We start from the raw sequence: 13,293 nt of genomic DNA on the forward strand, positions 1-13,293 counted from the left end.
ATGCACACAATATAACAATATAATTTGGCCAATATCATTCCCCAGTATTTCCGCTTTCCCTTCCTTCCTCCCTACCCCTGGTTCCTTTCCTCGATTCTACTGATCTCTCTTAAATTTTCATGATATCACAGAAATTGCTAGATCCTTATTGGCACACAATGTTATTCAGGCTTTGAAGAACCAGGTATTTATTCCAATCTTCAGCGTGACTTTCTTTCAACTGTCCTTCCATAAAATCTAAGCCGGCTGTTTAATGTTCTCTGAGCCCGTGATCATTGTTACTATTGAGCACTAGATGGTGCTCTAAATCCACGTTTATGCAGGGCCCACAGGTGCTGGCCTGTAATTCCAGGGATTCCAAAGGATGAAGCAGGAGGATTGCAAATTTCAGGCTAGCCTCAGCAGTTCAGCGAGAACTTGTCTCAAAACAAAAAATTTAAAAAGGGCCGTGGATATAGTTAAGTGGTAAAGTGCCTCTGGGTTCAATCCCCAGTACCAAAAATAAAAAGAATTTCCAGATTTGCCATGATACTACAGTTGGTATATTGCAACCATTTTAGTGTTAGTGGGAGCCCCAAGTCAAAATTTACCTTGGGGCTGGAGAAATAGCTCAGTTGATAGAGTGCTTGCCTTGCATGTATAGGAGTTCAATTCCCATCAACACACACACACTCGCCTTGAATCTGCAGTGTTATTATTCAGGATGCATTTGAGGAGTGTCTGGAGAGGGTAGTCCATCTCCACTGGGTCCATGTGCCTCCACCTGGAGCAGGATGGACCCTGATGCCTTGTCTACAGTCACTGGCCTACAGTCTGGTACTATGGAATTCTGACCAGCACTGGGCCTCAATGGCATATACTGTTTGGGACCCACAGCCATATGTGTGTCCACATTCTTGTTCTTCCCCTATGTGGACAATCACTGCGTTGTGCTGATTGGGTGGGAGAAGGGAGGAGAAAGGAGGTGGGCAGTCCCTTTGCCACCACAGCCACTGCAATGCTAGATCATACCGGGAAACCTAAAGCTACAGCGACCAAGGCCCATGATGCTATGATCTGCCTGCTACTGTCATCTCCTATGGCCTGAGACCACTGCAGCCAGGAGGGGTGATGTTAGGCTGGAACATAAGTACATTTTACTGGGGCTGCAGTCTCTGCAAGGTGTTGCGCTTGATCCAGAGACCAAGTTTGTGTGCTAGCCTGGGGAAGGGACCAATGAGTTCTGCCCAGTGTTGGGTTTCCCTGGCCCAGCACTGAGTACCAAGGAAAAGTCCTCCACTCACATCTGTCTTATCAGTAGATAAGTCTTTCTCCAGGCTATGCCTGATGTGGATGTTGGAAGCCATTCCTTGATCACCAAGGCTGATGCTGAGGACACAATACAGGTGCATCACGTGGCCAGCAGTGCTGCAGTCTGAAATACCAGTCTGGCTCCCTGAAATCAAGATTTTTACCTGGCTCTGGGGAGGCTCTAGAGGCTTTGTCTATAGGTACTGGACCAAGGGCCATGGCACTCTGCCCATCACTGGGCTTTACTATGATGGGCCGGATACTGAGCTCTAAGTCTAAGGCCTGTGGTGTTTTCTTTTTCTTTTTTTTTGGGGGGGGGGTAGGTAGGGGATAGTGGGATTGAACCCAGGAGAGCCACATCCAAAGTCCTTTTTATATTTTATTCAGATAGCTAAATTGCTGGGGCTAGCTTTGAACTCATGATCCTCCTGCCTGCTTTCTGAGCCACTGGGATTATAGGTGTGTGCCTACCAGCTACGGCCTGTGTTTAATTGCCCCTCCCTTCTCCAGGTCAAAGGGGTCTTTCTGCACACTGCAATCTGTCGAATTGGGGCACGGGTGACTCAAGCAATTATTTTCCTTTCTTCACTGTGTTTTCCTTTCAGAGCTGAAAGGATCAGACCTAGGGTCTCCTGGGCAGGTACTCTACCACCAAGCTACACCTCAGTCCCAAATATTTCTATTTGTTCCTTTTTGTAGTGCTGGGGCTCAAAACCAGGGCCTCACACAGGCTAGTAAACATTCTGTCACTTAAGCTATACTTTAGCCCAAATATTCCTATTTTTTTTTTCTTTTTTGTGGTACTACGGGTTTGAGCCACTGGCTACATTCCCAACCCCTATTTTTGAACCAGGGTCTCATTAAGTTGCCTGGGCTGATCTTGAACTCGAGATCCTCCTGCCTAGCCTCCCTTGTTGTAGTGATGTGCCACCACTTTAGCAAATTTTAAGAGAGAATCTTTCATCATAATGGGATGGAATTAGCAATTAGTAACAAAAAGAATTCTGGAAATTTCCAAATTCTGGAGAGAAAACACAGCCCTGCCCCAGTATTGCAACAAAACAAAAAATAAAACTTTTTTTGTTGAGACATAGTCTCATTGTATTGCTCAGGCTGTCCTCTAACTCTAGGGCTTAAGTGATCCTCCTGCCTCAGCCTCATAAGCAGCTGGGCCTATAAGCACACCCCAGATCTAGCTCTTGGTGGAGCACACCTGTAATTCCAGACTTAGGAGGCTGAAGCAGGAGGATCCAAAGCTTGAGGCCAGTCTGGGCAATTTAGTGAGATCCGATATCAAAATTAGGACTAGGTATGAAGTTCAGGGGTAGAGTGCCCCTGGGTTCCATCCCCAGTAACACATACACAGTCCCCTACATGGGTGCACACCAGACATGGTGGTACAAGCCTGTAATCCAAGCTACACAGAAAGTTGAGACCAGAGGATTTCAAATTGGAGGCCAGCCTGGGCAATTTAGCTTTCTCAAAATAAATTTGGGTTAGGGATATAGCCAGTGGTAGAGCACTTGCCTAAGTACCCCAGTACTGCAGAAACAAAACAAAAGCCAGGAGTGTGGTGTACCTCTGTAATCCCAACTAGCTGGTAGGCTGAGGATTGGGAATTTGAGACTAGCCTGGGCAATTTAGGGAGCCCTTGTCTGAAGATACATTGGGCTGGGATGTAGCCCAGCAGTTGAGTGCGCCTAGGTTCAATCCCTAGTATGGCTGCAGAGTGAATATTCAGGGATAAATCTGACAAAAAGATGTGCTTTTGAACGCCATTGGCTTGGGAGGCTGAGGTAAGAGGATCAAAGCCAGCCTCAGCAACTTAGCAAGACCCTGTTTCTAAATAAAATACTTTTAAAAAGCTTGTGATCCTGGCACCAAAACAGGCTGGTAGACCAATGGTACAGAATAGAGGACACAGAGACAAATCCACAAAATTATAACTACCTTATGTTAGACAAAGGTGCTAAAAACATGCAATGGAGAAAGGAAAGCATCTTCAACAAATGGTGCTGGGAGAACTGGAAATCTATATGCAACAAAATGAAATTGAATCCCTATCTCTCACCATGCACAAAAGTCAACTCAAAATGGATCAAGGAGCTAGGAATCAGACCAGAGACTCTGTATCTAATAGAAGATAAAGTTGGCCCTGATCTTCATCACGTGGGTGCTGGCCCCAAATTTCTTAATAAGTCACCTATAGCACAAGACTTAAAACCAAGAATCAACAAATGGGACGAATTCAAACTAAAAAGTTTTTTCTCAGCAAAAAAAATAATATGCGAGGTGAATAGGGAGCCTACAACCTGGGAACAAATTTTTACCCTCAAACATCAGATAGAGCTCTAATCTCTAGAGTATACAAAGAGCTCAAAAAGTTAAACAAAAAAGCAAATAACCCAATCAACAAATGGGCCAAGGACTTGAACAGAAACTTCTCAGAAGAGGATATACAATCAATCAACAAATACATGAAAAAATGCTCACCATCTCTAGCAGTCAGAGAAATGCAAATTAAAACTACTCTAAGATACCATCTCACTCCAATAAGAATGGCAGCCATTATGAAGTCAAACAACAATAAGTGCTGGCAAGGATTGGGGGGGGGGGGAAGGTACACTCATACATTGCTGGTGGGACTGCAATTGGTGCAGCCAATTTGGAAAGCAGTATGGAGATTCCTTGGAAAGCGGGGAATGGAACCACCATTTGACCCAGCTATTCCCCTTCTCGGACTATACCCAAAAGACCTAAAAAAGGGCTGGGGATGTGGCTCAAGCGGTAGCGCGCTCGCCTGGCATGCGTGCAGCCCGGGTTCGACCCTCAGCACCACATACAAAGATGTTGAGTCCGCCGAAAACTAAAAAATAAATATTAAAAAAAAAAAACACCAAAAGGCCTAAAAAGAACATGCTACATGGACACAGCCATATCAATGTTTATAGCAGCACAATTCACAATAGCTAGAATGTGGAACCAACCTAGATGCCCTTCAATAGATGAATGAATTAAAAAAATGTGGCATTTATACACAATGGAATATTACTCAGCACTAAAAAATAACAAGATCATGGCACTTGCAGGCAAATGGAAGGTATTGGAGCAGATTATGCTAAGTGAAGTTAGCCAATCCCTAAAAAACAAATGTCTTCTCTGATATAAGGGGGGTGACTCAAAATAGGATAGGGAAGAAGAGCATGAGAAGACTACCACTAAATAGGGAAGAGAGGTGGGAGGGAAAAAGAGGGAGAAGGGGAGTTGCACGGAAGATGGAAAGAAAACCTCATTGTTAATACAGAATACATATATGATGTTGTGATGAGAAAAAGAAAAAAAAGTGCCATATTAGATTGGATAGAGAAATGATGGGAGAGGAGGGGAGGAGTAGGGGGAATAGGAAGGGCAGCAGAATAGAACAGACATTATGATTGATGTATGTACATCCCATGTATGTATTATATGTCAAAATACATTCTGCTGTCATGTATGACTAAAAAAAATAATAAAAAGCCTGTGATCCCAGCAGCTCAGGAGGTTAGCCTCAGCAACAGGTAGTAAAACCTGGCCTCAAAAAAAAAAAAAAAAAAAGATGTGAAGGACCCCTGGGTTCCATCCCCAACACTGCAAGCTAACAAGACTAAAAACATGACTCAATATAGGGGTAAACAGATAAAAGTTGAAAATGGTAACCTTTACAGAGCAGGTGTGGTCCCTGCATGGTTATGTTTGCATTTAAAAGCTTTATTTTTCTTATAGGGGAAATATGTAGGCAAATACCAGAAAAAAAAATCCAATTCACTTTTATTAACAATCATTGAAGTAATACTTTCCAAAGTAATACACTTTTTCCCAAATATTTTATCTAAGAATTTCTAAAGCACTTCCCAATTAGACCCCATAATATGCCTATAAATCAGGAACTACATTTTTATGAACTGACTTAAAATTTTATATGAAATAACAGTTTTTTTATAGTAAAAACATTTTTTAAAAAAGCAACTGTCAACAAGATTCACTGGCTCAGTTATGTCCACTAACTGAAAGGAAAAAGAAATCTTCGAATACATCACCAATCAGAATCTGTTACTGTACAGATTTTAAGAGGTTTTGAGTCAGTTCCAGTGCAGAAATAAGGCCAAAGCGTTTCTGTAAAATCATCATCAAAAGTATAGAGAAGAGCTCTATCATCCATATTATAAAAGGAAACCTCACCCATTTCGGAGTCTAAAAAAACACCAATCTTACTAGGTGTAACTTTTGGGAGAATACTAATTTCCTCAGAACCCAATGCAACATAATTAGTCTGACTACAATGCCCAATTCCCCATAATCCATCCTGTACTACAACTGTTTTTCTTTGAATCTTCCTTCTTCTATAAAGAGTGTGTTTACAGACACCCACAATCCATTCAGACTTGTCTTTCACTTCTACCTGCCAGTACTGTCTGCCAGAATGAAATCCCTCAGAACCTAGAACAGCTGGGCAGAGATAAAATCTTCTGGAATGATCAGGTCTTATTTTCATACTTCCATACTGCACACTTTTTCTGTCTTCAGAGATAATAAGGTTCCGATGGGCTGTTTCAGGATCTAGAACTATATCTACGTGAAATTGCTTGATAATTCTACTTAGGCCAGAATATTGTGGAGGAAGCTGGTAAACATAATCTTTTAATTTGAATGAAAAAGTTTCAGGGCATTTTGAGGTTTCATATCTGTGGTAGATACTCTTAACATTTTCCAGTAATTTCACTTCTGATTTTACATATTTGCTCTCTATCTCCTTCAACAGATATTTTAATGAGGAAGCATGATCTGAAAGCTGTGTCAAGTTTTCCTGCAGTTTCTCTGAAATATCCATCTCTTCATCTTGTAGTTGCCTAAGAGCAGTCTCATGCTCGTTTTGGAGAAACAATGCAATTTGTTCAAATTCAGATTTGAGCTCTTCTCTCCTACGTTCTACCTTTTTCTTCACTTCCAGGGATTTTCTACTTTGCATACTAATCGTTTTTTCAATTTGTTCCACTCTCTCCTTCCATGGGTCAATGTAGCACTCCAATTTTTCCCTGTGATAGAGGGCAGCCTTCTTTACGGGCCAAATAGTGTGATGCTGGTGATCAATGGAGAAACGGCACTGAGGACATAAAACCTCTAGGTCTTTCTGACAGAAAAAAGTCAGAGCTTGTTTGTGCTTCTCACATATAAACTTTCCTTCCTGTCTTTTTCTCTTGCTTCTTCGTAATGGGAGTAGCTTAGCAATTTCAGTCAAGTTACTCAGCTGGTAATTCTGCCTGAACTTCCTTTCTGGACAGTGAAAGTGGCATAAAGGGCAGGGGAAACTATTCTTTAGATCCTTCCAGCACACACTGATGCAGGACAGGCAGAAGTTATGCCCACAATGGATTGTCACTGGGTTTTTCAAGCACTTCAGACAGATGGGACAGTTAGCCTCCTTGTGGAGGTCTGCCAGGACAGTTGTAAACTCCATAAGCCTTGGATAAACAAAGGTGGTGGACAAAGTAGTATTTCCTTCAGGAGGGCCTGTCTCTATAGGGCTCAAGACCTGGTAAGCAGTAGAAATCTTCCCTTAGAACTTCAAAACTGACTAGCTTTTGGTTCTATTGCCTCAGCTCGCTGATGGCAGCCTTTAAAAACCTGTTTAGCCTTCTGTGACTTACCCCCCAGAATCTACTACCAATTATGCTCCTGAGCCTACAACCTATTGCATATTAGCTGGGTGGCTGCTCTTCCCACTCAATGATCTGAAGTCAAGCTTAAGACTTTTCTTGTTCAAAAGAAGTAACCTTGGTTCACAATCAGGAATCCTTCCTATGGGTGAGAAAAGACGCTTAAATTAAAAATTTGTTCTATAATCATCAATGCATTAAAACATTCACATGGAATAAGCCAATTCCAAAAAACCAAAGGCCAAATGTTCTCTCTGATATGCTGATGCTGACTCACGATAGGCAGCAGAGAGGGAGGAGTGAAGGGAATAGGCAAAACAGTAGAATGAATCAAGACATCACTTTCCTATGTTCATATATGAAATACTCGATCAGTGTACTCCACATCATGTACAACCACAAAAAGGGCAAGTTATATTCCATGATATGTCAAAATACATTCTACTGTTAGTGTAACTAAAAAGAACAAAAAGAACAACAACAACAAAAAACTCCATTCACATGGGAATCATAAATTAATGCAAAAATTATGGGGTGGAAATTCTTGGAAATACAAGGTATTCACATTTCAAATTCACCCCACATACTACTTATTAAAAACCACAACAAAAAATTCAGGACAAACTAACCTTAGATGTTTTCTGATACACCACACACACTGCCTATATAATATTCTTGCCCAAAATATTTAGCCTCATCTAATTATGAGAAAATTAGTCTAATTCAGATTACGGAGCATTCTATAAGACAACTATTATGTATTCTTAAAAAAAGATGTCAATGGCACGAAAAGAAACAAAGTTCTACACTTAAGAAGACTAGAGAAACAGCCCAGTCTGGTGCAGTGGCACAGGCCTGTAATCCCAGGGACGCAGGAAGCTAAAACATAAAGATTAAAAGTTCAAGGCCAGTCTCAGCAACAGTCTCAAAAATAAAGTAATAAAAAGGGCTAGGATATAGCTGCATGGAAAAGTGCCTTTGGGTTCAATTCTTGGTACTAGTAAAATAAAATAAAATAAAATAAATTAGGGGTAGGGATGTAGTTCAGAGGTGAGGCACCCCTAGGGTCAATCCCCAGCACAGGGAAATTTTTTTTAAAAAAATTTAATTTAAAAAAGATTGGGAATATAACTTGCTGGTAAAGTACCCCTAGGTTCAATATTTGATACTAAGGAAAAAAAAAAAAGACAAATAAGGGTACCATCTAGATGGCTGCAACTCCCTTTCATAAAGTTCAACAATAAAAAGAAGCCAATGCAGTGGCACTTACCTAACATTCCAGCATCTTGGGAGGCTGAGGCAGGAGAATCACAAGTTCAAGGCCAGCTTCAACAACTTAGTAAGACCCTATCTCAAAATTAAAAAAAATAAAATAAAAAGAACTGGGAATGTAGCTCAGAGGGCCCCTGGGTGCAATTCTTTGTAACAAACTCCAAACCCAAATTTAAGAAAAATTAAATTCCTCCAAAAGGATTAAGAAAACAACAAAAACTAAATTAGGAAAAAAAAAAAATTCTTCCATCAAGTTTACAAGCTATCTCACCATCAACACAATAGTCTCCCCTTCCTGCACACACTACCAGCTTTTTCTCAGCTTTTTCTATTCTTCTCCCCTTCCTTATAACTTTCCTTATTATAAGAGTAATAACATGGGCATAGTTGTGACATGTGAAGTTGGTTTTGTTTTGCTTCTCAAGTAAATTGTTTTTATTATACACACTTTCTCTTTATACCAGCATTATTTAAAAAAAAAAAAAATGCCATGGGACTAGAAAGTTTCCATTTATAAATTATTTCCAAACTTATGTTCTCAGTGTCTCAGACCTGCACAAGCAAGAGCTATCATAGCAAAAGGCTATATAAGGTCTAATATTAAAAGAACACTAAGGGCTAAGCATGTGGCTGGGTGCTTATCTAGCATGCTGAAGGCCCTGGGTTCAATCCTTAGTACTGAAAAAAACAAACAAAAACAAAAAACCCCCACAGGACATGTTTGAATCCTGGCTCACTTACTTACCTATCTTCAGGAAAATCTATGTATCTTTTTTGAATCTTCTTTCTTTAAGCTGTAAAAAAAAAATTATAACAATTTGTTATTAAAGCCTTCATTTGACATATAATGCAATCTGGATCCAATTAAGGTCCACCCAAGTTCTAGATTTGCCCATTGCTTCTCCCCCTTCCCACAAAGCACTCCACCACTTAGTCATATCCCAGGCTCAAGCCTGCACTTTATTTTTTAAATAACCACTGAGCCACTTCCCCAACTCTTTATAACTTAAAAGAAAAAAAATTTTTTTTTTTTTGCTTTGGTATCAGGGATTGAACCCAAGGATGCTTAACCACTGAGCCACAACCAACCCTTTCCCCAACCCTTTTTACTTTTTTTTTTTGAGACAGGGTCTTGCTAGGTTGCTTACAGCTTCACTAAATTACTGAGGCTGGCTTGGAACCTGAAATACTCCTGCCTCAGCTGCTATTAGAGGCATGGGCCACCATGCCTGGCTTTAATGTTTGTTTTGAGACAGGGTCCCAATTGCTTAGGACTTCACCAAATTGCTGAAGCAGCTTTGAACTTTCAATCCTCCTGCCTCTGCCTCTCAGGATCACAGGTGTGAGCCACCATGCTGGGTTCAAGCCTTCACTTGCACAACTGATTAAATCTGCCAGGCTGGTGGCAAATGCCCATAATCCCAGCAATTTCGAGGCTAGGGCAAGAGGACTGCAAATTTGAGGACAGCCACAATAATTTAGCAAGATCTTATCTGAAAATAAAAGGGACTGGGGGGAGGGGGCAAATAAAGTAGTAAAGCATCCCTGAGTTTAGTCTTCAGTACCCAAATAAACCGATTAAATCTTTCCTGCTGGTAACTGCCCTAATCAGGACAAAGTTTCCTTCCCTTAGCCTATCATTCAGAAACCTTCATATTTCATTGTCTTCATTTGAGTGTTTCAATCCCCTTTACCAAAAAATAGAATCTTACTCATTGTCACATAGGGAACATGTGGAAAACATAAAATCAGAATGCAATACTTTACAGAAAAGGAACTCTGGCATAGTGCAAAGGATATAAAACACACTCACTCCCAGTATTATTGTGTCACCCTTTCCTAGAACACACACACAAATCAGCCTTTCCATCTTTTTAATGTCATGAAGTGAACAGAAACGGAACAGGTCTGTAGGCACTATCACTATTCTAATTCAAGCTAACCATATTTCTCTCCTGGATACACAACGGTGCCTCCAATCAATTCCTAACTATGTAGCAGAATCAATCTTTTCTTTCTTTCTCTACTGGGGATTGAACCACTGTGCCACATCCCCAACCCTTTTTATTTTGAGACAGGGTCTCACTAAATTGCAGGTAGCCTCAAACTTTCCATACTCCTGCTTCAGCCTCCCCGAGTGGCTGCGATTCCAGGCCTTGGTCACCACACAACAGCTTCATCTTTGCTACGTCCAAAATCCTTCTTTTCTTTTTATTTTGAGACAGATCTCACCAAATTGCCCAGGTTGGCTTCAAATTTGCCATCCTCCTGCCTCAGCCTCCAGAGGTGCAGAGATTACCGGCGTGCACTACCAGAACAGGCTAGTTTTGCGGTTCATTATCTAGCGGGTCCAAATCCCCACTTGACTATGAAGTTCTTGGTGGTCTATGTCTTTGGCTTAAATGTTTGATAAATAACCTGCTCATATTTAAATTTGAAAAGGTCATTCCTACCCATAAGGCCCCTGCGAGGACTGAAGGATGACTAGAGAGGTGCAGGTGATGGAGGGTGGTGGGTTCTCATACGGCGGCTACCACCCCACTCCCTTACCTCCACGACCCCAACCCCAAATGCATACATTTGAAGGTGATCACTTCACTAATTCTCATTCAGTTCAAAAGTCTTCTTGAAAGTTGAATTACCACGGCCCCCTACCCTCGCTGTTAGCCCACTGATCTGGAACCCGGCTGTCTGTCTGTCTGATTTTCCACAAGACCTTCTCCAGACACTGAGACCCAGTCGTACCTAAGCTGCGACCCTGCGGACTGGCTCGTGGTCGCTGCCCACGAAGCCACTGCTCAGACAGGCTTCACCCCAGGGACTGCCTGGCTTCCTTCTGTCAACCCCTCGATTTACCTGGAGCGAGCGGCTCCGCAGCTCTGGAAAGACCCGCCGTAATCCGGGAGCGCGCAGGGGCGTGTGATGGGAACCCCGAGGACCCCAGAGCAAGGAGACTGCTCACTGTTAAACCCGCGCGGTGATTGGCTGTTCCTTACGAAGTGGGCGGGGAATAGGCCTGCGCATGCTCGGTGATCCTCTGTGGCGGGGAGAGCGTGAAGAGCTCCTGGGCAGAGCCGGGTGGCTCAGTGAGGATCTCCCGGTTGCCCTCGAGTGACTGTTTCATTCCTGGCACACCCTTTTCAGATTCGTACTATGATATCTCTGTGTGCAACCTGAGGCCCAAAGGAAGGCTGCAGGCTGGTTTTGAAAGCTTCCCCTGGCCTTCTCTCAGACTTCTCTCAGAGGGTAAGGGAGTGGAGTTGAGCCGAGGAGCTGCTTCAGTAGCCTGGAGCAAGGTCACCTGGATGCGGGGCGTACCCAGAAAATCCAGGAGGAACCAGTCCCTTTTTGGATTAGTTTGCATCTCAATAGGTGGGTGTGTCTGTCCCCTGACTAGGGGATTTGCCCTGTCCCACCAATTCCAGTTCGCTCTGGTCTCTGCTAAGGAGGTCACGTTTTTTTAGGCGGAATTGGAGGAATGACTGTAAATTTTTGGACCTTTCAAGGGTAATAGCCCTCAAGGCTGAAGGAGGAACAGGTGAGGAGCTTGTTGAACTTCAAGAGAAGTGCCAAGGGGCAGGGCGTAGAAAATGGCTTTGGGTGGAGGGTGAGATAGGCAAGAGTCAGTGCAAGGCCTTCGAGACAAAGTTGGATTTCTCTTCTGTGTGTGGGGGGGAGGTGGTACTGGAGATTGAACCCTGGAGCCATTTATCACTGAGCTGCATCTTATATTATGTTTTATTTTGAGATGGGGTCTGTGGACTGAGTTGCCCAGGCTGGCCTTGAACTTGTGACCTTCCCGCCTCAGCCTCAGGAGTATCTGGAATCGCAAGCATCTGCCATCACACCCAGCTTAGGGAAATATTTTAAACATGGTGTCACACATCTTTGAAAGGACGACTAGCTGTAATTGAAAGGAAACATTTTTTTGTTACTTTTAAGAGATCCATGAATTGCAGGGCATGAGCAGTTACAAATGTGAACTAGAAAATCAAGATATTGATAAAGTCCTGGTTGCTAGACCTTTTGCAATACTAGTGGTAGCAGTTCATCTCTGTTCTTTCTCTGTGGGATGAGAGAATTGTTTCAACTTAAATATCATAATATGGAAAATAAGTTCCTGTCACACTACATGGCATAAAAATTACTTAACATAGGAACCCCATCAGTATGGCCCTGAATCTTGAAAGGCTGACCATACTTTGTAGGGTCCCTGGTAATTATGCAGAGAGGGGCCGGACTAGCTGATAGATGCTAATTAACCTAAAGAGTTGATAATTATTGATTTGAGTCTTCTTCTGGACCAATTGTTTTTAGAATTGGCATGAGGAGTTCAGAAGCAATCTAGCATTCATCCTTACTCTTCCACAGAAACTGTTCTCAGTTTATTAGAGTGTAAACTAGTTTATCAGCCAAGGAATATGTTTCATACCTGTTACTCCTGAGATGCTTTGTAATCTTTGTCTCTGGTTGTTCCATATGTTTTTTAGCAAGGACACACAACAGACTTATTATTTGTGTTGTGAAATGTATTTGTATATATATGAGTCCACATTCTCAACGTCTGTAATTCTGTGAAGATAAGGAATGGTGGATAAGACTAGGATCTAGAACCAGACTTCCAGGAGTTCAAATCTAGGCTCTTTTACCTTGTTTGACCTTTTGCAGGTTATCTTTTTGTGCCTGTTTTATTATCTAGAAATAAAAATGAAGAGTGGAGCAATAATAATAGTACAGCATATCTCTTGAAATTGTTGAGTATTAAATGAGTTTTCATAAGTTAAAGCATTTTGAACAGTGTCAGATATGATAAATGATATATAAATATACACACATGTATATATATTATACATATAAAAAGTGTTTTGTTCATATGTAATTATACACATTATCTATAAATTCATCTAAAAATGTCTTTGTTTGTTTGTGGGCAGAAATTAAATTTAGAGCAAGGCCTGGGAGTATACCTTGGCGGTAGAACACTTGCTTAGGATGTATGAGGTCCCAGGTTAGATCTTTAGCACTAGGAAATAATTAA

The 13,293-nt window shown here is 41.8% G+C and overlaps 1 protein-coding gene and 1 long non-coding RNA gene across 2 annotated transcripts in view; one reads left to right on the plus strand and one right to left on the minus strand.

The window, feature by feature from the left end:
• LOC124094836 (uncharacterized) overlaps window positions 1–13,293 on the plus strand; it is a 229,713-nt gene that overhangs the window by 1,389 nt on the left and 215,031 nt on the right. The window lies entirely within an intron of this gene.
• LOC124094833 (tripartite motif-containing protein 60-like) lies at window positions 5,080–11,530 on the minus strand. The gene is made up of 4 exons (XM_046447828.2): window positions 11,112–11,530; window positions 9,001–9,049; window positions 8,254–8,330; window positions 5,080–7,125 (listed from the first exon to the last, which is right to left on the minus strand). The coding sequence occupies exon 4, from the start codon at window positions 6,782–6,784 to the stop codon at window positions 5,363–5,365; it is 1,422 nt and encodes a 473-aa protein (XP_046303784.1). The 5' UTR covers window positions 6,785–7,125; window positions 8,254–8,330; window positions 9,001–9,049; window positions 11,112–11,530; the 3' UTR covers window positions 5,080–5,362.

The sequence above is a fragment of the Marmota monax genome, unplaced genomic scaffold, assembly GCF_021218885.2.
Source record: "Marmota monax isolate L192 unplaced genomic scaffold, Marmota_monax_Labrador192_F-V1.1 WCK01_AAM20220418_F8-fsc00040, whole genome shotgun sequence".
In the NCBI taxonomy this organism is placed as follows: domain Eukaryota; kingdom Metazoa; phylum Chordata; class Mammalia; order Rodentia; family Sciuridae; genus Marmota; species Marmota monax.

Coding starts and splice junctions, on each gene's coding strand:
- LOC124094833 (XM_046447828.2), bottom strand. CDS start 6,784: ATGGAGTTTACAACTGTCCTGGCAGACCTCCACAAGGAGGCTAACTGT.